The sequence below is a fragment of the Falco cherrug genome, chromosome 9 (genome assembly GCF_023634085.1).
Source record: "Falco cherrug isolate bFalChe1 chromosome 9, bFalChe1.pri, whole genome shotgun sequence".
NCBI lineage: Eukaryota > Metazoa > Chordata > Aves > Falconiformes > Falconidae > Falco > Falco cherrug.
The window spans coordinates 33,798,705-33,826,421 of NC_073705.1; the positions used below are offsets into that span (position 1 = coordinate 33,798,705).

The 27,717-nt window shown below is 42.5% G+C and overlaps 1 protein-coding gene across 1 annotated transcript; it reads right to left on the reverse strand.

Moving 5' to 3' along the window:
• Positions 1 to 3: 3 nt before the first annotated feature.
• Positions 4 to 27,707, reverse strand: ZNF488 (zinc finger protein 488). The gene is made up of 4 exons (XM_055721372.1): positions 27,533 to 27,707; positions 13,316 to 13,538; positions 8,950 to 9,178; positions 4 to 7,037 (listed from the first exon to the last, which is right to left on the reverse strand). The coding sequence occupies exons 2-4, from the start codon at positions 13,532 to 13,534 to the stop codon at positions 5,857 to 5,859; spliced, it is 1,629 nt and encodes a 542-aa protein (XP_055577347.1). The 5' UTR covers positions 13,535 to 13,538; positions 27,533 to 27,707; the 3' UTR covers positions 4 to 5,856.
• Positions 27,708 to 27,717: the final 10 nt, after the last annotated feature.

The window sequence follows — 27,717 nt, forward strand, 5'->3', positions numbered from 1 at the left end:
AATGAGTAAACAACACTAATGTATTTCTTCTAATGTCTTTTAAGCCTCTTTAATATCTAAATGATCCAGATATACTTTGTTTTCCTAAACACAATCAGTTGTGCTGTCATGTACAAAAAATAGTAGTTGTTAAACCCAACATTTAAAAGCTTTAGCCATCCATTCAAGAACCAAAAGCTATACCATATGGGCACAAATAGCAAATAATTTCTTCCCGTAGTAATATGGTAAGTAATTATGAATAATAATTATGTCTAGAAATTGGAATCCAGCTGGGAAAACAAGCAATGAAGATGCATTTGCTGGTGAGTCCATTTGACATCAGTAGCACTGTTAGTTTACTGAAGTGATCGATTTCACTGGAAAATTAATGTGCAACCTTGACAAACTTTATTAATTGGCAAAGTATTATTTACTATTTCATAGGTCATCTACTGGCTAATTAGCATTGAAACTGTCAGGCATGATACAGGCCAGTGTGTTAAAAAACAACTTTTTCCTGTCTTCACAAACAGCTATATCATATTTATTCCCATCTCCATGAGCTTAGAACTTGGACACAGTGTAGTGTAAATTGTGTTAGACTGTACTTTTTGCTCAGAGTAGGACCACAGGAAACTTCTTGTTTGAAGATACTGAAAAGACCAGCTTTCTTATCTCAGAATGGAGGGATAACAAGCAGGACAGACAAGCTATATCCTATCCTGTCTCACTTGAACACAGCGCAGTTGAAAGGTGGTAAATTCAGAACTGACAGAAAGGAAATACATGTAAAGGCAGAGCCTGTAGGACTTACTGAAGCAAGAGAAGCAAGTGCAATTGTACAGTTTAGAAGTACCAAACACTTCAAGAACATCTAGAATTACGATAGGTAACAGAACTTTCCCTGAAATCTGGACGTGCATTTTCAGAACTAAAGAGATCTCTATCACTTATGCAGTCAAGAACATTTTTTCCCACAGCTGCTTTCTGCATGGATCTTCCACCTTCTTCTACAGTGTCAAGGAAGACATAGATCCGGAGTCCTGCTTTGTATGTATGTCCCCCAGGTCTGGCACCACCTGGCATTTTTGATGTGTAAAACAGCTCGAACCAAACCATGACCACAGCACAGTGTGATCAACAGATCTCACAAAAAAACAGACTGTAATTGTATAGAAAATTACACTGCACCGAAAGGTTTGAGCATCAGAAAACTATAAATGTAAATTAGTTATAGAAAATCCATGGTTTGTGGTTTAAATGAGAAAGAAGTTTTGTTAGGGAGGGACAAGCAATTTCAGAAGTGCTCTTCCACAGCATAACAGGAACATGCTGAAACTGCCACCCTTCTCTGTTCTGGTTCCAGAGCTGACACAGACACTCCACAGTTTATAGCACCATTTCCTTAACATCCCACTTAGAAGAACTTCCTAAAGTTTAATCCTAATTGTGTTCCCTTTAAAAGCAGGAAGGAAGGAGTTGGTATATCAGGCCTCCTGACAGTATGATCTTTCTCCTTCAGAGAGTTCTCCTCCAGAGAACTCTAACCAAGAAATGGCAGCCATCTTACTCTTTTTTTTTTTTTGCTACAAAATGATGCATTCTTGCTTTCTGGACAGTGCCTTTCATGTAGTCTTCCCTGATCATACCACAAAAGCTGCCTTAATCCAGTGATTTTCAAACTGTGCTCTGTAGACCAATGAGAGCCACAGACTGCATCAATTAGTGGAAAACTGCCTCAAAAAAAACCAAGTAAATATATATTCTTCAGAAGTGTGTCTGAGTGCCATTTTGATGGAGAAACACATCTACAATGGAAAAAGTTCAGGGATCAATGAGTGAGCAAATATCCTAACATGGCGTTCTCTATCAGTAAACTCACATCCCACTGCAGAAACACAGCCTGAAAAGCTAAGCTTGAAAGCTTTGTGTTATGCCCCTTTCCACTGATCCAGAAACAGATGTTGTGACAAACTGGTTTGATCAAGATGATACAGGCAGTTGCTAGCAAAGACAGGAAACAAACCAGTTCGCATTGTCTCATCCTGTTTAAAAAATCAAAATCTTATATTTCTTTTCTTCCAAGCATTTCTACTTGTAGAAAAGATACAGATCCCTGCTGTAAAATCACAGTATTGCACTGGGGCAGAATGCAGCCTTTCATGAATTCCTTAAGTTGCTTTACTTCTTCATGACCCCCTGCTCTACTAGTAGAGTGCCTTTCCTCCAGCAGGATTTCCTCTCATCTGCACCAATTCAAATGTTCAGACTTCTAGACATAATGGAAAAAAAGCTTCCGGCATGACTCAGTTATAAGAAGTTTGGTTTTCTTTGTCTCGTTAGGTTTCCTTCTGCCTGTGCAATATTTGGTTCACTCAGCTTTAATAAGAAAATTTTTGTTTAAAGACATAAGATCTGCAATAATTTTGGATAAGCTCCCTGGTTTATGTAAGCCAACTTAGGTAAGACACTCAGTTAAACCTGAGACATGTAAGACATTCCCTGTGCCTGCACAAGGGGCTTTACACAAGAGCTCGTTTTACATATAAGGAATCAAGTCCTGGTTCCACTGGCATCTGTGCTGGTTTGCTGTGATGTCAGCACAGGTGCAGCAGGCAACAGAATATCATATTGATCAGCTGTGTGTGTAAACAAGGCTTAGTTCACAAAGCAGTCAAGTATAAGAAGCAATCTGTTCACTCAATTTTTATGCCAGCAGCCACTGCAAAGTAGCAAGGGCAGTATTGAACACATTTGCCTGCAGTGTGAATTCCATGTTGCAGGAGGGAAAACCCCAGTCATTACATGCTCAGACCAAACTGCGCTGCCCCTGCAGCTGGAGGATGTGAGGATGGTACCAGAAATAAAGCTGATTAAAAACTGCTTCTCTTCATTTTTGCATTTTGAATCAACTTTGCCACTTCTCGGAACTGGTTCTCTTGCTTGTCTGTGCATAGGAGGCATTTATGCATTGCTTGTCAGCACAGTATGTAAGTTGCTGTGGCTGAGGTACGCCCATAAAGAAACTGGGTAAGAGTTCTAACCTTTCGGGGTTTTTTTTCACAAAGAAAACAACTTCGTGACATAAAGGAAAGCTCTCTCTCCCTGTAGCCTTGTTGCTTGCTTAAGCCTCATACCATAAGCAGCACGAAGAACTTTGATCACTGGTGAGACCTCTAAGGATGTAGATGTAACACACCATTGGAAGAGGTTTTGAGATTCAGCAGTTGTTTATCAGTGGCTGACTTTCCACACTTTCTCAAGATCACTTACACCAACAAAAAATCAGAGAAAATCTGTAACCAGTGAGATCTGCTGCTGCTTCATTCTGATCTAAATGATATGCCAGGTGTAGCACCCTGGAAAAAGCAGGCCCTTGGAGCAGAGTAACACTGAAGCGATGCACCAGCATAACACTGGGGAGCATTACACAGCTGGTCTTGTCTTTTTCCAGAAGAAATCTGAAGCTAGGTTTCTAATAATAAAACTGTTAAGAAAACATGGCATCTCTCAATAAGTACAGAATAGAACATTTTGCGGCAAAGGTACCAAAAAACCTTTAGACTTATTTATATTGGGCCAGACTGATCGTAAAGTAATTGATGTAAATCAGGAGTAGCAACATAGAATTATTCTGGATTTGCACTGGAATAAATGAGATCACAATCTGGCCTAAACTACTAATGGGAACTGTAAACCTAACCACATACGAATGCTGTTACACCATGGAGTCCTTCATTACACTTTATGGACACTGACTTCACAGTAAACTGGCTGGCACCCAGATAAAACTAGATGGAGTGAAATTTGGCCCATTAAACCTTGCCATAAATATATTCCTTACACAGTAAATGTTATTGGACACAAAATAGAGATGGAAAGATTAGAAGGAAACCACATCATCCCCTGCTCAATGCAAGGTTTTTCCCTGTGCTCCATGTTTCAAAGCTTTTGTTCATTTTGCTTTTTAATGACTCCAGTGAAAGAGCTTCCACCACTGACCTTGGAAAGCTGTGTTACAATCCAACCAGACCTCCAGTCTCAATGTATATCTTCTGAACTCAAAGGCATAATATAAACAGTTTAATCACTTTATGTTGGGAAAGTAAAGCTGGGGTGCACAGCCAGTGGCTGGTCTGCAGTAAGTCAAATGTTTATGTTAATAGTCAGCAGCCATGTTCACCAATAATATATTGGGAAGAACACAGTCTCCTGATTTATAGAAATCTTCAAAGAGATGACAATGAGTGTAATATGGCGAACCCAACTGACTCTTGGGCTGGCTTTTATAATTCAGATGTGTTTACTTGCTGGTACTTGCATTATCAGCCTAGGCATCATCACAGGAACTCAGAGAAAACTTCTGTCCACTGTGCAGCAAACACTGAGCTCTATCATCAGTATGGTGGGAAATAATAAGCAGCATATTGCAATGTCCTTTACTTTTAGCTTGGAAATGAGTGGGGTTTGATCATTCTCTATCTGAAAGGGAATAATAGCAGATGAGGCTCAGAAACAGGCCACAAAAACATCAGACAACCTGAAAAAATACTATCCAAAAGAGAGATGAATGCTCACTTGAAGAACACGTCATAAGCTACCAAGAGTAAGCCCCTAACAGATTAAAAAAGTAGGGAAAGGCTAATTAGGTGAGCTGCAGTAACAGTAGACAGGATTGTTGCTACCCCCACGCACCCAGAACAGTATAAGCTCATCTGCTTCTGAGACTAAGCAGAGCTCAAACCAAAGTAGGCAATAAAAAAAAACTCACAAATGGACAGGCTATAGAGAGGATTTGGCACTTTCTTTTAAAAAAAGCTGGAATTGGCCCATGTAGAAAACAGAGGAAAGACAAGATGGTCTAATACAATGCAATTCATGTATGTCTGTGTCATTTTGCGAAGGACGTTCCTCTTCTAGGTGTTAGCAGAACAGAGCCTACCATCCACAATTACTGTGCAGATTCTATCTATCAGTGGCTAATAGTAACTCAAATACTCCAGTTGCTTCCTTTAGAATATCCAAAGCCTGCAAACCACAGGCCACACTCTACACCCATCAGATCTGTATGCCTGCTAAAGTCACACAGATCTTGCAAGCACACATCAGGCCAGAATTTGTGCTCACTGCCTAGACAATAACATTGACAATAGGTCACATTTTGATACAGATCCAGGTTGATTTGACTTTATAAAAGATATTGCAAAAGTGGCAGAGCATAGGATAGAACTCAGATATACTGATTTATAAGTCACATCCTTTTTGGCGGTCTATCAGTCAGTTGTTGATGATCACAAAGTTCAGACAGTCTTAACTTCAAAGCCAAGGAGACAGTAAGATAGAAGCATTTTACTCAGACTCACAAATCTGATGAGAGAGCCGATTCAGCTAACATAAAGGAGTAAAAGTCCACCAAAGCTGCTAGAAGCAGTAACTTCTTTTCTTTTAGCATATAAGCTCTGATTTTTTTAGTGCTTAAAGATTCCTCATTCAATGAGGTGGTTGTTACTTCTGTATTTACATTGTACTGCACAAACACCAGCAAATCAAATACAAGCAAAGAAAACTGTTTGCAAAACAACAATTTTGTTCCCAAGTCTTTTCAAATCAATACTGTATGTGTATTCAATCCACTCTTTTATTTCTTCAAAAATAGATTGGCAAGGGCTAGGTTGAGTTTTCAAAACTTACAACCAACGCAGACTCTTGTAAAAGTTTTATATTTTTTTGGAAAGCATCTATTATAAATTATTGTAAACAGTGATTTCCTTTAAGAAATTAATGTAAACTCAAAAAGAAATGGATACAAGTGACTTATGTTCCCCTTCTTTATCCAACCTGCCCAGTCACTTGGTGACATCTTTCTGCACAGCTCTAATTATGAGAAGTCATGTGCCGGGATAAATGATGGCGTTCTCGGAAGTACTCATGACAAATGGGGCATGTTAGCTTCTCTTCTCGCCTCCTCTTGCACTGGGATTCAGTAGAGGAGTATTCTTTTTTGTGATGTGACCGCATGTGGAAGACTAAATCAGATGTCATGCGAAAGGACAGGTTGCATTTGGCACACCAGTTCTGGGCAGCCACTCCAAAGGACATGAAGGTGGGAGGAAGAAGAGTCAAGGAAGAGGAGGAGGAGGAGGAGGAAGAAGAAGAAGTAGTGGTGGTTGTGTTTTGTAATTGTCCTCCTGCTTGCTTGGGCCATGGTTCTGAGGTATATGGGAAAACATTGCTCCGAGTGATGCTTGTCTGCAGCATTTGAGCATTACACAAATCACTGACAAAGAACTTGGAATTGAGAAGAGTGCTGCAGCACATAATGTCTGTGGTGGCAATGAGGCCAGACAGCTCCCCCAGGCTCTTTGGTGACTCACTTATGGGATGAGAAGAATTTATTGCAGCTCTTTCTGTTAGACACTTACTGGGTTTGCTGAAAGCACTCTTCTGTTCTCCTCGGGCTCTAGTGGGCCACACAAAGGAGAATGCACTACCGGAAGAGTTCAGCAACACTTCCTTCGATACCTGCTCTTTACCGAGGGGAACCGTGCTATCTTCCTGTTCTGGCTCCTTCAGTCTCTCGTTCCTCACCTTCTCCTTCATCCTCCTGACCTCGGTGAAAGCACTCTGCTTCTGATCTAAAGCATCCCTCCTAACTGACTGCCTTCCTGAACTAAGCTTCCAGAAAGAGCCAGCCAATACATGCTCTCCCCCAGCTTCTTCCTTGCCCCCACAGTTATGTTCTTCACTCAGATTATTGGTTTTCTCCAACAACACAGTCTTCCTGCTCCTGTTGTTCTCAGCCTCCTCAGATTTTGCTCTTCTTTCTCCTGTGAGACCACGGGCATCATCTTTACAAGCTGCCATTTTGACCTCTAGATCCCTTGCCAGGCTGTGGAAATTCGTGGTCTGCTCAGATAAGTTGCTCTTTTCAGTCTTAGGGTTCTGAAAGTTTTTCCATAGCAGGGTGCTCTTCTCTGGGGCACATAGGAAGCGGACATGGGAGAGATAGGTATGCTCACATTTAAAGACTCGGTCACATTCTTGGCATCTCAACTCTGCAGAAACAGACAACAGATGATAAGTTTTGCAAAGGTAGAATCATGTATGGATGCTGATCCTGACCTTGTCATTAACACAAACAAAACACCAGAGACATCCCTTGTGTCATACAAGATTACACGTTAAAGCTAATGCCAGTGCAGAATCAGGTCCCTTGCTGCTGTGGAAAATGGTTCACTCCTATTTGCATCCATGTGCTACTTGCAGAAATGCTTTCATTTAGATTTTCAAGCCAAGTTTGTATTACCTAAAATGGCCAGTACACAACGTTCTAGATAAAACCATATGGACTTTATAATAATTTGAGGTCTGAACCCAGATTTTGGTCTACATTCCCTATGTCAGTCACTGGCTTTAATACAGGCTGAATGTTAAATTCTGTGTACCCAAACAATAATGTCTTTTAGACCTGGACTCAAAGATTTTGACATGAGCCTCTATTTTCTGCATAGGATACTCCAGAAGTTTAATACCTTTCACAAATCATCTGACTATAATGCTTGAAACCCTTACTCATGCCAGTTTGGCAAACTGCTGTTGTCTTAAGGCACAGAAAATAATGTTCAAAGTGAAACAATGGCAGCGGTGGGCAGGAGGAATGGGGAACACCATTTCCTTCTGGCCTTCAGATGTACTGCATCTCTGATTCATCGCAACGATTGATTGCCCGTGAATAGACAGTACATAATTCAGGGACCGAGACACATATGGCACATCCTAACCTTTGCAAACAGCATCCACGCTACGCTATTTCACAACACACAGCAATTTTTAAATGCACATGATGCCAGACCCCACCTGAGGCCTGGGATACGCAGGCAAGTTCATACATTGGTTGTGCAGAACTACAACCCCCTAATTTGTAGGCTCACCACAGCTTAGATCACTTCCCAGACTACCGAAACTGAACTTCTTACAAGAAAATAAGGCTGCTGATTTGGGTGGAACATTATACCTGCTAGTTTACAGTCCTGAGTCTAGATACAGTGTTTCTTGTGTAGGTAACACTTTGCCCTGGTAAATTTGAAGGGCTGACAGTGTGTGTCTACACAAAAGCTAACAGAATACACTGAAATCAGTTAGAATTATTTAGTGGGTTCCTGCTATAAATGTGTCTATATTAATTTAATATAAATTTACAGGCAAGTACATTACCATATACATTTACCGACTCATACTCTTACCAATCTACACCTTTACTAACCAACTGTGTTTAAACCAGCCAAAGGGAATGTAGAAAGGGGTTTGTTCCAATCTAACTAGATCAAAGTTAGTGGAGCAAATGACAGCTGGAGTCAACCCTGTCATAGACCCGACAGTGATTTGCTTGGTCTCTCCATAATCTAGATATTTTTTTTCAACAATTTCTAAGTCAATTTCTTTTAAATCCATAAATTTCTAGCGACATCTCAGAATTAAAATCATGCCCTTTTTCTCACTCCCACTGTGTCCCACTCTAAATAGGCAGACTGTGCTGTATGCAGTACTGGTTGGGTGGTTAAGTACTAGTGTTTTTTTCATTTACAAGATTAAAGCTGAACACTAGCCTATACCTGATTCCTCAAGGAGCTAAAAAAGGCATGTTTCCAATTGGTATTTGAGGCTTTTAGATTCCAAGGTAGTCAGGTGCATAGACTTTCATTACACAGCTCAAAAATTTCAGCATTAGTCACTAGCGCACCATCCTCTGCTAGAAAGTAGCAATGACAATGGCACTGAGAACTGCAAGTTTGTTCTTGCTCTACGCCACCAGCTCAATCCCCAAAGCAGAAGGTCTTTTCTCTTAGCTGACCAGCTAAGGATTTAGACGGGTTTTATTTCCTGTATTACAAGATTATTGCATACTAAAGAAGTTGCAGAATCGCTTCAGTGCTCACTGACCCCTGCAGTCAGCAGTTAGGTACTTACCATTGTGGGGACTCTGAGCTTTTATTTCATTGAAACCCAGGAGGCAGGAAAGCTCCTCATCATACCAGACAAGGAGTTCCTCGTTTTTGTTGATTTTCCTGGTAGAGCGATAATATAACTGACTGTTTTCTAAGTAAGCTTCCAGGTTCTGCTCCTTGCTATTGGCAGCTGCTTGTACAAGTCTCATCCAAGGCAGTCCTGTGGGACTGTGCACAGACGTAACATCTACCTGTGAGACAGGACACAAAAAAGGGAAGTTTCAGGTCTTGGGATGCAAAATAGATTTCCATCAAATTCTAGACCAAAGCCTGTTTTCTGCCTCACACAGAGCCAGTATGCCAAAGCTGTGAGCCCAATTCATACACCAGGGTCACCAAATCCAAAGTCATCATAGGGAGAAGGCTTCCCTAGCGTGAGCGCTGGAGCTCTGGGAATACAGCTGCATGGGAGAGAGGAGACACCGATGTTTACACTTAACATCTCATGGCAATGCCAGGGCTCGTATGTTTGTCAGTCTCTAGCTCACTCATGGCAAGGATGATGTCCTCTGTCTGATGAAGGTTGTCCCACCGGACTGTATCAGGCGTGGATCATAGAGGTACGTAAGGTGTGCTCCTCTGCAAGCAGGGATCTCAGTCCCATGGGAAAATGGGATATTGAGTCAGGAGAAGTGCAAGCACTATGGTCTGCAGGGCATGAGATGTGCAGACCCCTGGATCAGTGCAGTGTGAGCCTGGAAAGGAACACACACTCTGGGCAGTTGCATGCGGAGTTTTTCACTGACACGAGAGGGTATGGATCAGGAGGTGCAAGAATAATCTTGGTTATTTGATTCAACACCCCAAGGAGACAACATCTGCATATATAAATGTTTGGATAGATTACATAAAAATTAGATTTTAATAAATACAACTAAGAAGCACTTGCAGGATCTCTTTCCTTTTTCAGAAATAAAATTATACATTCCTATTCCTGCCTTTAATAAATTGATTACATTCATTTCAAGGTATCTAAACAGAAAAAAACTCAGCAGAATACTATTTTTCAATAAATTATTTCTCAGAGTTGGGAGGGGTTGATTTACTTTCAGTATGTGTGCATTCAGAAATACTGAACAAATTAAGTTAAAAAATGTTGTTTGGGTTGTAAGGTCAGGCACTCAGAAGTCAAAAAAATAATATTAAGTCTACTGCTCAAATTAAATTTCCCTTCTGTGTGTATATTACAGCACAATCTTCACTCACATATACTCTTTTCTCCACAGGACTCTTGACTCATTTACTCACAGGCTGACCATGCTCCAGAAATAATACAGCTACAAAACATTTGGCTTTGTCTTCCTCATTCAGTGTGTGGCTCTCATCTTACTTTACTGCATTTGGTCTGAACAGGGAATTATTTGGTTTTTTATAGGTTTTTCCTTGGTGTTTACCACAGCAGATCTACGTCCTCTGCAGTATTTGAAAGATGAGGAAGATTTTCATAGGTTGGAGGCTGAAACACAGGGCGATCAAGGGCAACATTTACATGCACAAAAAGCCTCAACTAATTTTTGAAGCACTCAGTCATTGTTTAGAAAGGAAGAAGTTTGGAAATGAAAAATGTCCAGTGACAAGCATGATCTAAATTTCACCCCAAGCAATGTATAGCTCTTTGTTTTTCACTAATTGCAAGGCAGCCACTTGTTCGTGTTTGGTATCAGAAACAGTATTTTGGCTATTTCTTTCTCTGTTTTTAACTCTGTCCGACTATTACCTACCATAAAAAGTATGAGCAGATTAGTAGCTCCATACAAGAATGAAACATTAAGGGACAAATAGGGTAAGAGTTAATAAGAATAAAATAGAAAATAAATCAGCATGCCCTGCAACTAGTTCTCTCTAAATGCCATAGTAATTAACAATGATTGAGAAATACAAAAGTCTGACAGTGACACAAGCACACCCACCCACACACAGTGGTTGTAACTAATAGCTATGACAGAGGCTGTCATTTATTAGTTTCTGTGTTTCAGAAATACCAAGCATCCACCCAATGCCCTAAGCAAAGTCAAAGGGAACACAGCTGCTCCAGGAACCAGAGTGCCAAGGAAAGAGCTGAGAGAGCTTAAAGAAAGTGGAGTAAAGGACAGAACATAAGGTCTGGGTGCTGTCAAGTAGAAGCATGCTCCAGCTTCGGTCTTCCCATGTGTTTAAAGACACTACAAACACTGCAAGTCCACTCTCTTCTGGGGATGGCCATCCCTCAGATGAATCCTTTGCAACCATGTACCAGGTAAAAGCTTCACAGCCCAACAAGGTCAATCACAGCTGGACTATGGAGGCTATGTGGCTTCCTTGACTTGAACGAGGCTGGAGGAGAAGGGAGAAAACAAGACTCTTCCTTGGAACCCACCAAATGCAAGGGGCAGAGGACCTCAGTGGGACAGGTAGCTTTGTCAGGGGCCAGTTTCCTTTGCTGAGAAAAATGACTGGCCAGAAAGAGCCACCTGTGCCAATGGTGGCCAAGGCATTTTCTTTGCCCAAGCACACAAATTGGCCCAAGGAGCTCAAATCAGGTTTTCCAAGAGGATGAGAGAAGAAACACAGAGCTCCCTTTTGTACTAAACATGCAAGTTCAAGATGAGGAAACCGTTGTTAGAAATAGTATTCCCAAAGCCTTGCAGGAGTGCTGCCGAACTGTGATGAACATGCACTTCAGCTATGAAGAACCCACTTGCCAAATTACTACTGTGTGTATTGTGTATGTAGCATAGCCAGCATATCAAAACCCATTTCTTGTTTTGCACCTCAGTGCCATGATAACAACGTATTATCATGATTGAATTGTTTAGTTGTCTACACACAGACTTAGGAGCTTAACAATAGTTCCTGATTTCTGGAAGGTTTACTTTTTATGAGTACCTAACAGGATATGGGACCACCGATTGCATCTGAAACAGCTACTTGCACGGAATTTATGTATTTACTGCCAAAAGACAGAGATCTGAGCCAATTCAGGCATCCAATTTCATGGCTGCATAACAATTACTTTGCTCAAATGTAGCAAAACACTAAAGTCATCCCTCTGGGGGGCTCCTCCAATGTAGAAACCCTTTGAGGCTCTTTCTTGAGTCTACAGTCATTCCAAAACTCCCAGGAGGAATACAGAAATATTCCATAAATAAAGCCTCCTTTCAGGAGAGATCTTTCTCCAAAGAGCTTGCAGTTCTCCTGGAGTACTAATAACACTGCACAAGCAAGCAACCTTCTGCTGGAAACTCAAACAAACAGTCAGAAAAACCCTGAAGCCTCTTCTTTTTCTTAATTTGTTTAAAGCAAAAAGTGTCAAAACAGGTATCTCGCAACAGCTGCATCTTCCATATTACACATACTCCCTGGGATTTCTGTTCTCCAGAACACAGAAATCTTAGCAGAACCTGGATCTCTCCCAGATCCATCCATGCCACAGTGTGTGAGAAACTTGCTTGCCTTCGTAAAACATACCTCCCTGTCTTCACCTAGACCAACGGTGACTGAAATGCACTCCAAGACCCAGAAAAGCAAGGTAAGAGGCCAGCATGAGAAATATGCATTGTCCAGATGAAAATGTTATGATAAACAGGGGCTAGGAAACAAAAAGAAATGGGAACTAGAGCTGGAGAATTAACACTCAATCACAGTCTTGGGGTTTCTGACTTTCCCTACAGGACAGTTCCTTTTGTTTCACAGACATCTCTCTGTAGCTTCTCTACAGTGAAAAGTGCAGCTGTAACACAGACAAGCATACCGAAGGTAGCTTTCAGAGGTCCATGTACTAATAGCTGTAAGTTGTGGCTGCCTGAAGATTGTGAGGACTAGTTGCCTGACTGGTATCTTCTAGAGTTCATCCAGCCTGAGATCACTGCCATCGTGCTTTACTTTTATGGATAACTGAGGAAACTGGGTTAACGCTTGCTCAGATCTGTCAGTAAGTGCTGTGAATGTACCACCTGCATGAATCGGTACAATGCCACAGTCTTCCCTCTCTGCTTTTACAGGGTGTCACACCTCCTGATAAGCCTCCTGTGTCCTTTGTAAGGACGAAACAAAAGTGTGAAGTTTCTAAACTACTTGTCCATCTTTCCTCCTACTCCCGGTCAGTGCTGAAGCAGGCCATCAAACGTCAGCACAGAAGTGGGTCGTATTCTTCCTGCAAAAGAAACAGTTTTCACTGAGATCCCTCCAGTCTACAGCTCATAAATCAGAAAGGCACTGCTTTCCCCTTTCGAAGGAGCTGTTAGTTGTGCTGAAAAAAAAACAAAAATCTGCCCCTCAGCAAAGTTACCTTCTCAGGGATGGTGTAACCCTTTTTTGTATGATTAACGTTAAATGCTGCTTCCTCCTACCTTAAATACATAGTGGATGTTCCTTCTCTCAGAACATTTGAGAGCAATAAAAGCTACAGTGTCCAGCAGGGTGTTCTGGAGCATGCATGGTCCAAAAACAACTTCTTCAGGAATATCTTGTGTGGTATGAACAGTAGCCAATATGTCCGGAAAATGGTGATGCAGAAGTTTGTTGTCACTTGTCCAAAGGAATTTAGGCAAAGATGTAAGTTCCATCATAAACCTGTAAAATAAACAAGAAATCACATTTGGACTAAAGATGGAAGTGGAAGGGGGCATCACTACTTACAATGTAAAGACTTCCAGGAGCTGTAGGTGAATTTTAAGAGCATGCCAGGACATTTTTGCTTACAAAGTTTACAGCTATACTAGCATCCAGTTCAGAAAGCAAAAAATAACTTTGCACTAAACCAAAATCTTAGGTTTGTAAACAAGTGAGTTTCTCTTTTCTGGAATAGGCAGGCACTCCAAGAGTTCAACTCCTGCTACACTGCTACTCTCCACAGCCAGGAATAAGAAGGTTTGGGAACAGTAAGCAAAATTTTCAGTGAGTGGAACTCAACTTATTCTTTTTCAGCATATTCTTAGATATCCTTCTTACTTATTCGTAGTAGTTTGTAGAAGTGTGAAGAAAGGTAGAGAAGCAGAACACATACACACACAAAGAACCCCAAGCATTTCTTGAAGTGCATTTTGAAAAAGCTGTGTTTTTTGATTTGAGTGTGCAACATCAGTCTAGTTTCTGGTTAAGCCAGTACAAAACCAGGAATAACCTGAGTCCCAAGTCTATCTAACCTGAATGCACACAATCTGTGGAGATTGACAAAAATATTAATTTCATCCCATCTCAAAATACATGTGAGATCTTACTTATCTGCTGCTGTTCAGAAAATCTCACCCAACTATGGCTCTTTGCATGGTGATACTCTTTGCATAATGTCAGCAGAGTTTGCTGTCTTTAGAGGACAATTTTTTCTGCCCTGAATATAGAATATTACATTTTTCGGAGCAGAGGTGATTTCTACAATATGAGCCACTATCTGAGAACTCTGCATACAGCGAAGAGGCAAGTTTGAGTTATTTGTCATTCTAAGCTTCTCTACGTTTCTAATAAAGATATTGCCACCTCCAGCTCCCAGCTGGAGGTCATGGAAAAACCTTCATTTATGCCATCAAGAGCTGGATCAGGTCCATTAGGCAGAGAAAATTAAAGAGAACAGCAACAAGCCCTGAAGAGGTCTTAGCCTAATAAATACTGAGATAGAAGGGCTGAAGATCCATTCTAATCTTTCTCACTCTCTGCCAACAGAATTGATTTGTTACTCACTGGCTCATGACTTAAACTGAAGTGATATAAAGTGCTCAGGAGAGTTGCACTGATTTAACTAAATCAATTTCTAAATCACTATAGTTAATCCAGTATAATTTCTTCCTGGTCGGCAAGGTCTATGGCCCTACCCTGAAAATATTAAAATACGTGGTTACATATTCAGTAAGTAGTAAACATCTGAAGGATGAAGGGCTAAATCAGACAACCAAGGCAAAGAGTGGAACATAAAAGGTAAAAAAAAGGTTGGGAGGCTTGCCAGAGATTAGTTGCTCAAAGAAGGATAAATTTGGTTTCTGCTTTCTGTTAATGGTGAGTTTCATTATCTGGTATCCCAATAATCTCCTAAAGTTACTGTTGGTGTGACAACAGAATGATAGGATCTATGTATACAATTCTATAATATATCAAATCTACCTAAACAAATGCAATGATATTCATGTGTATGTGTGTGTTTCCATTTAAACTACATATCAATTTTTAATAAATGTAAACAGTCAATTTATTTTAAATAAAACAAAACCCAAAAACCAATCATAAAATAAATTTGAGGTCTAAAATGCTTAAAACTCTCTCTAAATAAGAAAAAGTTTAGAAATAAATTATAACCTGCGCCAGTTGCTATTCTAAATAATTCACATTCAGGGAATTCTTAATCTTTGGTGACATTATTTTACTTACCCACTTATGAGCCTAGAAGACAACTCCTCTTACTAAGATTTCCTTTCCTATGAAATTCACCTGAATTTCTCCATGTAAACTCAGAGAATGCTGTGCCTTGGCACACTGCTGTCATCCAGAGGAAGCAGAAGCCAGGGCCCTCACAGCTGGGGAAGGATGCTGGCTCTGGGCACGCACGCTTCCCCTGGGAAGAGGGTGGGTGCTACCTGTCAGCAATCAGCCTCTTCCTCCAGAAATCTCAGCCCAAGCACAGATATAAGGGTCTGAAGAAGCTACCTACGCTGCCTGCTGCTTTCCTCTATTGCAGCAGCTTTTCAAAGAGGACCATAAACCCAACCCTAACACAAACCATTTCTCCAAGACTCAGAACGTGCAGATACCCAAGAAAAGCTCCTAAGATTTACGTGTAACAGCACCATCTAGTGATTTCGGCCATAACAGAAAGATTCACCCGGGGCAGGACATGCTTTAGCACTCTGCAAGGTTGGTCTGCAACCACCAGCTCCCAGAGCACAGGCAGAGCCCACACCTCCAGCCTGGGCAGCTCCTGGGAGCTCCTTGGTGAAGGTGGCAGCAGTTACCAGCCATTTGTGTACCGCTTGCTGTGCTGCCTGCTCCCCTGTCCCAAACCCCGGATACAGAAGGGCTTCCACACACCCAAAGGGAAGGGCAAGAACAAATCCCCTGGGCACAGGAGGCACTGCCCGTACACACTGTCCCACTGCTGCAGGCTAAGCCTCCCTGCTGGGGTGGGAGTGGGAAGCCATCACTCCTCATGAGGAGCACAGCCGATGGGGGTGCACTTCTCCTACTTTTCTGGGCTGTTCTACCACCCCAGGAGCTGCTGGCTAGGCACTCAGCCTCAGCGCCTTGAGTCATGAGTTGGGCAGTTGAGCACCCCTTCACTGTACCAGTAACTCTTACTCGACTAGGGCAGAGAATGGCACTGCCTGTGCTGGAACTCCCATGGACTGGCCAAAGCAGGGAAGAAGAATGGAGACAAGCGCTTCTTCACTGGCAGCCCTGGAACACTCCTGCCTGATTGCAGCCTGAGTGGTACACCCAGAGGAATGGTAACAGTGTTCTTGGAATTCTTGAGAAAATTACGAACTCGGGTTGCAGCCAGGTTGCTGATGACCAAAGCCAACCATCTCACAGCCCCATAAACAGCCGTCCTAAAGTGACACCCCTTGAGCTCTCCTGGACCGCAGCAGGCTGTGCCCAGCATCCCCCTCTGAGCGGGACGCCACTCAGAGCTCACAAACCACCAAGTCTGTGACAACAGGGGGACCGGCGTGGAAAGTCGATGATGGGGCCTGGGCTGATACCCCTGCTCCTCCAGGCTCAACCCTTCAACCACTGAGGAATGCAAAAGGCATTTGATATATTTCACTGAACGTGGGGGAAACTTTTAACAGGTATACTGTTGTTATAATACGCATTGCAAGCTTGAAGTAGTTAGGTTATTTTTTGTGATTTAAAACAAAAAGTATCTCATTGCTTTGTAGCTAAAATCTTACAGGTAATCTTGAATTGTGAATAAAATCTCTTCCCCCCCCCCCCCCCCCCGCCCTCTGCCTCTTCCCTTTACATCCAATCCATTGTCCAAGTCTGAGACTAGGAATAGACCCAGCTGCACCCAAACTCTGTGAGAGTTTAGAAGGGGGGGTCTACTCCAAACCTCGTGACTCAGCAGGAGGATCTCCTTTCCCCTCTTACAGCTTTGATATGACTCACTTTCAACTTGATTTATCTCTGTGCATTTACTCCATGTAGTAAGTAATAGAGTGAACCTTGCCATCGAATCTTGTGTAGTCACATTTTCACAAATTCATATTAAACTTATTTCACTCAACTCTTTGGTGGTAATTTTTTAAGTGACCTGACCTAACCAATTTTTATGCTACACTGCCCTATGGCAAAGGTATCTGGCCACAGGGTAAATAAATATTTATTCTCCAGCAGACAAATCAGTGTATGCATGTCCTCAGTTCCATTTAATTTGCCTAGACTGATGGGAGATAGGAAATGCAGGTTAATAAGGAATATCAGATATTTTCTAACAGATCTTTCTTCTATCCAAACTTGAGCATCCTTCAAATGCAATATGCCATTATGTTTTGCTTGTGACTTGTGACTTTTGAATTAGTCAAAATCTGTAATGGGCAAAAAAATCCCCAGAACCTACAGGTATAAATGTTAAAGTCTCAAAGTGATGCCTTGGCAGCTGTAGTCACATTCAACCCTTGCACAGAAGGGTCAACTTTTTGAAAAGTCGTGAAAAGGATGTTCTATGTGTACACAGCAAATGGGCTCGTTAACCGTTAGCCTTGTGCCCAAAGCTTTCAGCATGGGAAGATCAACCTCCTCCAATAATTTGTCGAATGCACCATCTAGTGTAACATCTCAGTATAACACAAAGACTAACCAGCAGCAGGACGTCCCCGAGTCCCTGGTGTCCTTAGCGTGTTGCATGACTGCAGCTTCTGAGTACCTTGTCGGGCATGAGTTGCTTCTCTCCTGAGAGAGTCATTCTCTCTGCCACCCTCTGCTGAGACAGGAGGCCAGGTGCCTCCAAAGGCACGGGGGTTTATAGGGTCTGGTCATGGTTACGTCAGGCAGGGAGTGTAATTTAAATTGACATTGTTGCCTTTTTGAAACAGAGAAGGTAGGCTGAAGATGTGCTGCTGGTACTTAGAGTGGAGAGTGGTTACACTCTGCAATGTCTTTAGAAGAAAAAGGGTGAATCTTTTTCCTACCATCTCTTAACAGCATGAGAAAGCTCTTCCCTCTGCATGGACGAGCTTTCAGCTTGTGGAACAGAGGCAAGTGCACCATCTGAGGGGTAACAGCAAGCAAGCATGACTGTACAGCTTTCAAAAATGAGCTACTACCTCTGCAAAGAGATGTGCTGCATCCTGGGGGAGTCCTGACCTGGGCCAGCACTCATTCAGAGGGCTCCATCGGAAGGTGCAGATTCATCCACAGGACAGTACTGGAACAAGTCCTGCCTCCTGCACAGGTGAGGGGTGGTAGGGGCTTGTGTGGTAACTGCAGCCCTTATCTTGGCGAACTGAAACACTGATCTCCTCAGAAGTAAAGACTAAGTCTTGAAACATGACTTGAGAGGAGACAGAGAAATTGAATTGATTTACTTTCTGAACACTCTGGTGGAGCAAAGGAAACACAACAGGTGAGCTGAAGGGAGATAAAAGGACCACAGACGACAGGAGTAAAAGGTGAAGGGAACTAAGTATCTATGAAAGCTTCACAAGCATCGCTGCAATATTGTGGCTGGATTGTGCAACTCAGCAGCTGCAGCGTGAAAGAGGGTACACACACGCATGCACACACAGACAACCTAGGCAACGCATTTCTACACTGCAAACTTTTTAAAATCACTTTTTAATCGTTGCTGTTAAAAAAACTTACCAGGCTGCATGGCACTTTTTAAGAAAATTTGCTAACATAGATTTTACCTTTGTCCCATAAATTTGAGGATGGTAGTGTCTGAAAAGTGTACATGGAGGTGCCTTTTCAGCAAAGCTCAGGAAAGTTTAGCGGTATCCCAAGCCTAAATCTGCCCGGGGCTCTTCCCCTAGTATGTCCAGTGAAATGCTTATTGATACTTTACAGGAGTAAATCTCAATGGGCTATAGGCATGAGATTGCCCAGGGCCTAATCAGCTCTGCTCTTTTCAGTCCTACCACCACTCATCGCAAACACAGAGACAGCTGAGAAATGACTGTGTGTAAGGTCAGGTTCGACAGCTGCCGGAGGGGCATCTGCTGGATTCTCCGAGGGGTCAGCAGGTGTCTGAGCTGTGGCAGCATGCAGTGCAGAAGGCTTGCTGCATAACAGGCAATGCAACCTCATAGCTTGAAAGCACCAGCACATAGCTTGGCATTGCTGAAATATAGCAGCACTGCCTGCAACGCTTCAAGCAGATGACGGAAATGAGCTAAAACAAAGTAAGATGATGTGCAAGCAGGCCAGAATATAAATCTGAAATGCCTCTCAGTTTGGAAGGAAGTTTGATTTGGATCTAAAACAACCTCTACATGTTTTTCATGTGGTTATAATCTAAAGACAAAACTCCAGCCACAGCCAAGAATTCTTGGGTTTTGCCAAATTTTCCTTAGTTTTCAGGAACGTCAGACTTGAACCTGAATGAGAATTCTACACCAACCCATGAATCCAGTAGTTGAACTCTTGTTTAATTCTAAATCCTGTCTCAATGCAAATCTCACATCTTTGCCACCAGTCTTCATAGTCTAAATCAAGTCATTAAGAACCTACAAATAGAGTCATGATGAGAAATGGAGAAAGCATACTAGAATGCCTGGCATTTTCCTCTGATGGGCTGAAGTAGGTGAATTTCTCAGATTCTTCACAGTGAGTGAAGGACTGAGAAAATGATCATCACAAGAGAATTCTCCAAGACTTCACATAACTGATTACTCCTGCCTTATGTTAATGATTTCCACATTTTGGCTACCTCCTTTAAGGAGCTATAATTCTACTGTGCTCCAATTTCTTACAGATTTGCTAGCTGTCATACATCCAACTAATTCACTTTTCTTCTACTAAATAGCAAAGTTTACAGAACTCTGTCACAAGCCTCTTTGTGAAGGTCATATCTTCAGCTCTGTGTCATGCAGGCAATGATATGTTTGCCTCAAACCGCCAGTGCTGGGAGTGCCATTGCCTCCCAGGGACACGATCCCCCTCATGCAACATCATCCTGCTGTTCTCACTCGTGTTCTGCATAAGCAGTTCCTATCCCTCTGGGCTCACCCACACATGCCTCTGAAAGGCTGAAATAAAATTAATATTTATAGTGCTTTAGAAGCACACTAGAGTCACATCACCTGTTGGACAACGGGTACTCTCCATATTCTATCTGTCACAGATGCAGATTCTTCATATGGATGAATTTAGGGACTTGCTGTTTAATGGACTCTTCATCCCCCAGAGAGTATCTGATACACATATACCATGTCCCTGAGTGATGGATTTTGCATCTTGATTTCTGAGAAGTGTGACAGATCTGTCAAACAACAAGTACCTGTGGGCAGGCAACTCCCTATGCATTATGCAATTATGGATGTTCCATCAAAAAGCGCATGAAACAGTGCTCACAGCAACTCTCCCAGCCTGCGCACTCCCAGAAGCAGCACACAAATTGCTAGTCATCTTTTGGTTCTCTGAATGCTCTTCCAAGCTGGACCCCTGCAGAAAGCCTTCTCCTCCTCTCTCCCTATTTCCTAGCACTTGCATATCATCCCATTAACTAACTAGGGTTGCAGCTTCTGCCTTCCTGAAAAAGTTTTACGTAGCTCCCTCAGCTCATGAGAAAAATGTTCCTAGAGCAGGGAAGCCAGAGAAGGGCATAGTAACAGTTCTGAGCTAATTTTCAGATCCCTGATTTTCTACTATATGGCCTTCAGATGTCACTGCAAGCTCTTCTAAGAAATGTCTGAAAATTCCCAAAAGCTGAAAGACCAGTTTGAGCAAGGACTCCCCTGCCTCCTATTTTCATAGGAACTGTGGCCTCACTTGGAGTTTCTTGGTGGTCATAAAAGCACTGGTAGCCTTGCATAATACTACGATTGACTTTGCAAGTGTTAAGAAAACGAATCAATCACCTTTGCAAGAGGGGAACCTTTTCAGTCAGAACTTAATTAGTTAGTTCAGCTCTTCACAATCATAAATGGAAGGAGATAATAAAAATTGTTTCTCTTAAAAGAATTTGACTTTTTTTAATGTCAATAGCTTCTTGATTTCACCTTTACATTCCATTTTATCTGTGGATTAATTTGCATACAGTGATATCACTTTCAAAGCAAGTATCCTAGTTGGAAAAAAAAAACCCGCACCAAAGTGACTCATAAAAACTAATGAAAACGTTTGATCCTGGACAGCATCATTCCACAGCCTCCACAACCATTCTTACATCTACTCCAGACTTTCTCCAGAGCAGGGATTAATGTAAAGAGTATGCCTCTGCATTTGCCATGTCAACAAATCTGAAGGAAAGAAAAAAAAAATAATAAATACTGGAACCATCATTTACTCCACCTTTTAACTTACTCCTCTCTACAAAAAAGCATGACTGCATTTTCCCTGAAGCGCGTAACCTGTGACTTCATGCCAATGCACTCCTGTAGCCGTTGCCAAAACTGCCTTTGATTTCAATAGGAGGTCTGTTGGTCTGAGGAATCCATGATCAGACATGCAGTGTCATGCACAATAAACTACAAATATTAAAGGAATTGAGCTGATGCAGACAGAGTGCTTCTGTCTGCAGCATTTATTATTCTCTGTTGTTATAAGGAACTGAGGATTCTTAACAGATGAAGGGAATTCTAAGGGAATCAGAGATGGAAAAGTGAGAAAATCCACTTCCTGGGTTTTAGACATTTCCTTTCCTTCTGTGCAAAGTTTTATTCTTATTTTCATTCAAGTTGTGAACTGCAAAGAAGAACCAAAACTAAAACTGAAGGAAACTGGCAGGAAATTAAAGAAAGGAATAGAGAATTCTTGTTTTAAAAGAGAAAATAAGTAATTCCAGAACGCACAAAATAAATCCTAAAAGAAACTGCAACCTGCTTCCTAAACGTGTTAAATCACAAGCTGAGAAGGTTCTTTTAAAGCATGAAAAGTCTAAACAAGTCATTTCTTTTAGCTCACTGCCACTGCAAGACAGAATTTCTGTGCTTCAGCTTGGGTGCCAGTCTGGGAGCTGCTTCGTTCTGGGCATGAAGGGGTTCCTTCATAGTGCTGAAAATCCCGCATACATGAAGAAAATTGTACAAGTATACATGGAGAGAACAGGCAGATATAGCTATGTGCTGCCCATTCCCAGTCTGTTTGGGATGCACAAAGTGAGCTGTGGGTTTGCTACCCCTCAGACAGCCATTGTATCTGAACCAGTGTATACAAAAGCCTTAGATTACCTTAGAAAGGAAGCAATTGCTGTTGATTAAAAAAACAAAAACAAAAACAAAAACAAAAACAAACAAAAAACAACCACGAGTCATGTCACTTATTTTTGAGTCTCAAGTTTAGCAACTTGTCCATCTTTGAGAAACAGCCCATAGAAAATACTCCTTGAATTTCCAAGCTTTGGGTATGGTCTCTCATCCTCCCTTTTTCACTGGTGGCAAATTTGGATCCCAGTGATTCTGCACAGAAGCAAAGGAGCAGCTGATCCAAAGAGGGCCCTTTCCTGCCAGTGAGCCACTTCCCATCTATGTCGTAAGAAGAGCCCAGTTAGCACTGATAAAATAACTGAGATAATGGTAATAAAACCTGTGGAGACTGGATCTTTTTTTTTACTGTCCAGGGCTACAACTGGGGCATACTGTGAGTACTTCTCAGTTCCTCATAGCCCTTGATGTACTGCTGCTCTGAACATATGCCCTGTACTCCTGGGATGACTGTCCCCGCAGCTTGCCTGAGCTAGGCATCTGGGAAGAAGCAGAAGGAAATACAACTATGCACCAAGGGGGAATTAGCTGACTGCAAAAATGAACTGAATCTAAAGAGCGTGGAATAAAATTGGGACTGAACTAGCCTGACGCATGAAAATGGTTTTCCCTTGGCATACCAGGCATCCCCAGCTTTGACCATACCTTCCTGTACAGCAGCTGCACAACTCTGACCTGACAAACCCCTAAAAAGAGCGGGTAGAAACAGGGAAACTCGCTGCCTAGCATCCCCTGAAAACAACACGAGGCTGCTCAGGGTGAAGAGCCTGGTGTCTGCTTTGAGATTCCAGAAATTGGCTCCTTCTGGAGGTTTTATTGTGAATCAGAGACCTCCAAGCTTATGGGGTGCTCACAATTTTGTTGTATAATCAGGGAGCAGTTCTCCAATTCATACTATTTTAAGGCTCTATGGTCTTTAGACTGTCTTCCATCACCTGAAATCCCCAGTACATGCAATGTAAACTGACAGCTCTTGATGAACCATCATTGTATCTTGGCTGGATACCCAGCCTAGTGAATCATGAAGCTGCCAAATCTTTTTATTATGAACAGTCTCTCAAACTTCAGTGGGAATAATGAAGAAGACAGAGCTAAAATCCCTGCTTGGAAATAAGTAAATACCTCAAGCTCCACATTTGCCTTAAGCAAGTCTTGTGAAATACAGCAGCCATTTAGAAATGCAGATTAAAAGAACATCTTCCAAGTTTCTTCTTATTTTCACTGAGGAAAGGGAAAGTTGCAGTGGGCTCACTCACGATGCCTGATAGCTCACAGACGCGTAGAGTAGATGCAGATTGAATCACTTCTCCAAGACCACCACAAGGATGCAATTTCCACTCTTTACCTAAAGCCTAGGAACAAAGTGCCTGCAACTGAGCATCAGATCTAAAAAAATAAAAGAGATTTGAACAAGTCCCAGTAGAGTTATGTACTCTAGCCCCACTGACTTGCAAATAGCAGCTTAGCACCAAACTTCCCTATGTTCTTAAGAAATTTCCACACTGAACCCTATTTCTACTGCCACCATCTTCCATGGCAGGAAGAGGAATGGACTGTCCCACATGGCAAGAAAACCTGGTTAATACTGATTTGCTGGGATGTGTGACACATCCATGCCTGCATAGCTCCACGTGAAGCCTTCTTTGCTTGGCAGACCTTGTAGTAAACTGGAGGGTTTCAATCTGGTGGAACATGAGTGACAGAGTCGCTGAGGTCTCTGTTCCACACCTCCCAGTGCTTGAATCCAAGAAATGCATGGCAGACACTGGGAGGGCTCTTGATGTTTCCAGCTGGGCGATAAGCAACAGTAACACCATCCTGCTCTAATTAGACAGGATGAAATATCTGTATTTTCTGCTCTCCCAGTGGTTCAGACAGACTGGGTCTAGGAGTTTGGCTCCATGTTGCATAAAATGTCAATGCCCCCTTCCAGCTGGGCTGGCCCCAGAGGCAGAATTAGTGCTTCTGTCTGGCACTGCGGCTGATCTAATGGACCCTGGTGGATGGTACTGGCTTGCACAAGTCAGCCATAAGTCAGACAATCCACCTGTGGATAGAAAGGAGTTTGTACAGCTCTGTAGTCTGCTGGCTTTCACAGACTACATTTTTGCATGCAGGGCACTGTACTGAAGGGCTGACTCCTCACTGGGCTACAGCTGTTCTGTCTAATGGAAGCATTACCTTCATCCACCGCTTTGCTCTTGTGGTTTCAAGGCCTAAGACCTAAACAACAGAGCTCCTGTAGGATAATGGGAGCATGTTTTAACTCTTCAGCCAGGCTTGAGGATTCTCAGACTGTAAATGTTATGAATTAACATAATTTCAGCTGCATAGTACATGCAGTACAATGTTTGGATATATTTCAGTTCAGAGCACACAGTATTTCATATTCCACACCTGAACCCTGCTAGTGTTCACCTCAGAGACTTGGTCTGATTTCTGCTCCCGCCGCTCTGGCATTCTTCACCATTCAGCAACAGACACAACACCCCAAAATGTCGCAGCAGTTTTGAATTTTATAGGGGACAACCAGGAAGGGAGAGAAAGCAGACGTAAAAATGCCTTTACTTTTCTAACACCAAAAAAAGCACAGAATAAACCCGTGTTTTAAAGAAACAAAGTTATTCCATGGGAGGGGGAACAGAGCAGGCAACTAGTCACCTGTCATCATAGTGTAAAACAGTTACTTGTCACACAGATATGTGTCTCCACTTTCAGCAAAATCCACGTTTGATTCACGTAAATAGGAGCATGGCACCAAGGCAAATTGTGCTAACAAATTGCCACCAACCACAGCGCTTGTGCTAACACATTTGTTCTCACACAGATTTGTGCATTTGTTCCTTCAGGCAGGCATCGATGCAGACAAAACCACCATTCCCTACACGGAGCCACAGGAAACAGGAACAACCAGCCAGGCAGCTGAACCACCAACGCAATCCAAACACAGACAGAACGAAAAGGTGTAACTTGATAAAACAGTCACAAATCATTTTTCCTCTCTCTTATAGCTCACATTCGTGTCTTCTTTTCACAAATCAAAAGAATTATGTTATCTGATCGACGTTCAATATATATAAGGTACATTCTTGTTTAACAATCCTGCTATTAATTTTTGGTAGCTCTTGATTTAAAAAATGTTATTCTATTCAAATGTTTCTTATGAAACTAATATATTGGTGTGCAAGCATATACATATATATGTACACATATATATACACGCACATATACATTAACAACTATACATATAGCTATACATACAGCTATATAATCTTCTGTGGTTTTGCATGTTCATCTGTATTTGAAGAGAAACATTTTAGAACTAAGAGCATTCAATTTCATGTGGTTAATACTGGAGATTTCTTCAACAATACTAAGTAACATTAACTTACATTAACCTTATTTACATTAATGCTAAATTTACTACATAATGTCAATCCCAATAACAGCAAGTAACTGAGCTGAGGAACACCATGAAATGTGAAATTGTGAGGAACAACATAAACAACAGATTTTACACTACAGTGAAGCAAAGAAACCTTTTAATGGAAAGTGAATTCTGTAAATTAAGATAGGTCTGACTTTATAAAATAATGTTCCCCCACAAAATACTTTGACCTGGTGTTTATTAATAGCATTTGCAAGTAACATATGTCTGTGTTGCAGGAAAACCATACTAACTGATTCACAGCATGACAGACATGGAAATATCTGCATATAACATACTAGGATTTAGCCAAGTAATTCCCTCTGCAAAATTTTCCATACAATCTCTAATTCTTTACATTGAATTTATTTTTGTACTTTCTCATCTGGTTATATTATGTTCAGATAATAGAAGCTAAAGTAGTATTTTGACTTTACACTAATATTTCTATGGTTATAAAGCTGTTTTTTTTCATAAGGTGGTATCTCTACAGAGTTCTACAAGGCAGTCCTACTTTGCTTTGAAATACTGAAATGCTTAAATACTGAACAATTTTGCTTTTTCAAAGAGCAGCTTATGCTTTGGTGTGGTTTCACACATGAAAAGAAATAAATCTTAAATTCAATCTCCCAATCTTCTTATTGCCTAAACAAATCCCTGTCTCTAGTACGATTCAATAATGTTCACCATCAATAATATCACCTAGTTACCATTCAATAGATGGTAACAAGAGGTGTCAAACACTATTTTTTTCATTTTTAAAAGCCAAAATAAGAGATAGCTCCTGAGCAAGGATTTATTATTAAATTCTGATTTTCATGCATAAGTGCAACTGCTTTTTATTTAAGAGCAACTATATTAAAAATCTAAAATATGTAAAAATAATGTATTCCATCAAGTTTTTATTAACGTTTCTCCCAACTAGTACTTGTCGGATCACAGAATAGTCATTAAAATGCTTCAAACATTTCTACTAGACTGAATTCCTACAGAAACCTTTTCATGGAAGGATTTGCAAATGTAAAGATCAATGTGACATTTTAAAGTGCCAGCAATAACAGCTTGTAACTTACTTAACTAGTAGGAAATTTCTGCCAAGGAACATGGATATCCTTGTATTAGATACAAACAGAGAATAACAATGCGAGCAATTCCAAAGAAAGTTCATCAATTTCTGAAAAGCAATTAGACGCTCAGTAAGTACCTAAAGCCACCACGATGCGATCACCTGCCGAAGCTGGAAGCTGCGGAGAGCTGGAAGCAATAGAGGGGCGAGTGATGCTCGGCGGGTCTGGGCGAGCGAAGCGGAGCCGGGAGGGGAAGGGCCGCTGCCCCCGGGGCTGGGGGGCGCCGCCTGCCCTCCGCCCTCAGCCGCCCCCGCATCGCCCCCCGGCAGCCTAAGGACGGCACCCGCCGCACCGGGGGCTCTCCGCGAGGCCCCTCGCCGCCGCATCGGAGCGGGCTGTGACAAGGTCGGGGTTAAGCACTGGTCACCACGGGGCATCCCCGTGCCCTCGCTGCTCCCCGGCAAGTCCCCGCGGGCAGCCCGGCCCCCGGTACGGCAGGTCCCGGCGCTGCGGCAGCGCCCGGGCGGGTCGGGGGCCCCCTCGGGCCGCCTATCCGGCCCCGTCGCCCCCTCGGTGCGCACCGGCCGCCGGCACGGCCCGGAACGCCGCGGGCCCCCGCCGCCGCCCTTCCCCGCTCCGGGGGGGGCCGCGCAAGCCCGGGCGGGAGGCACGGCGCGGCCCCGCACCCACCCGCCGAGCCCCCTCTGCCCCGACCCCGCTCACCTGGGGGTCCAGCCCCGGGCTGTCCGCGGACAGCGGCTCTCCGGCACCGGAGTCCCCGCCGTGCCCGCTTCGCGGGGCGCAGCCCTCCCCCAGGATCCCGCTACGGCCGAGGCCCCTCGGAGCCCTCACCCCACCGCCGGGGCCGCCCGGCCCCCCAAGAGCTGCGCCGGCAGCCCCCCGCCGCC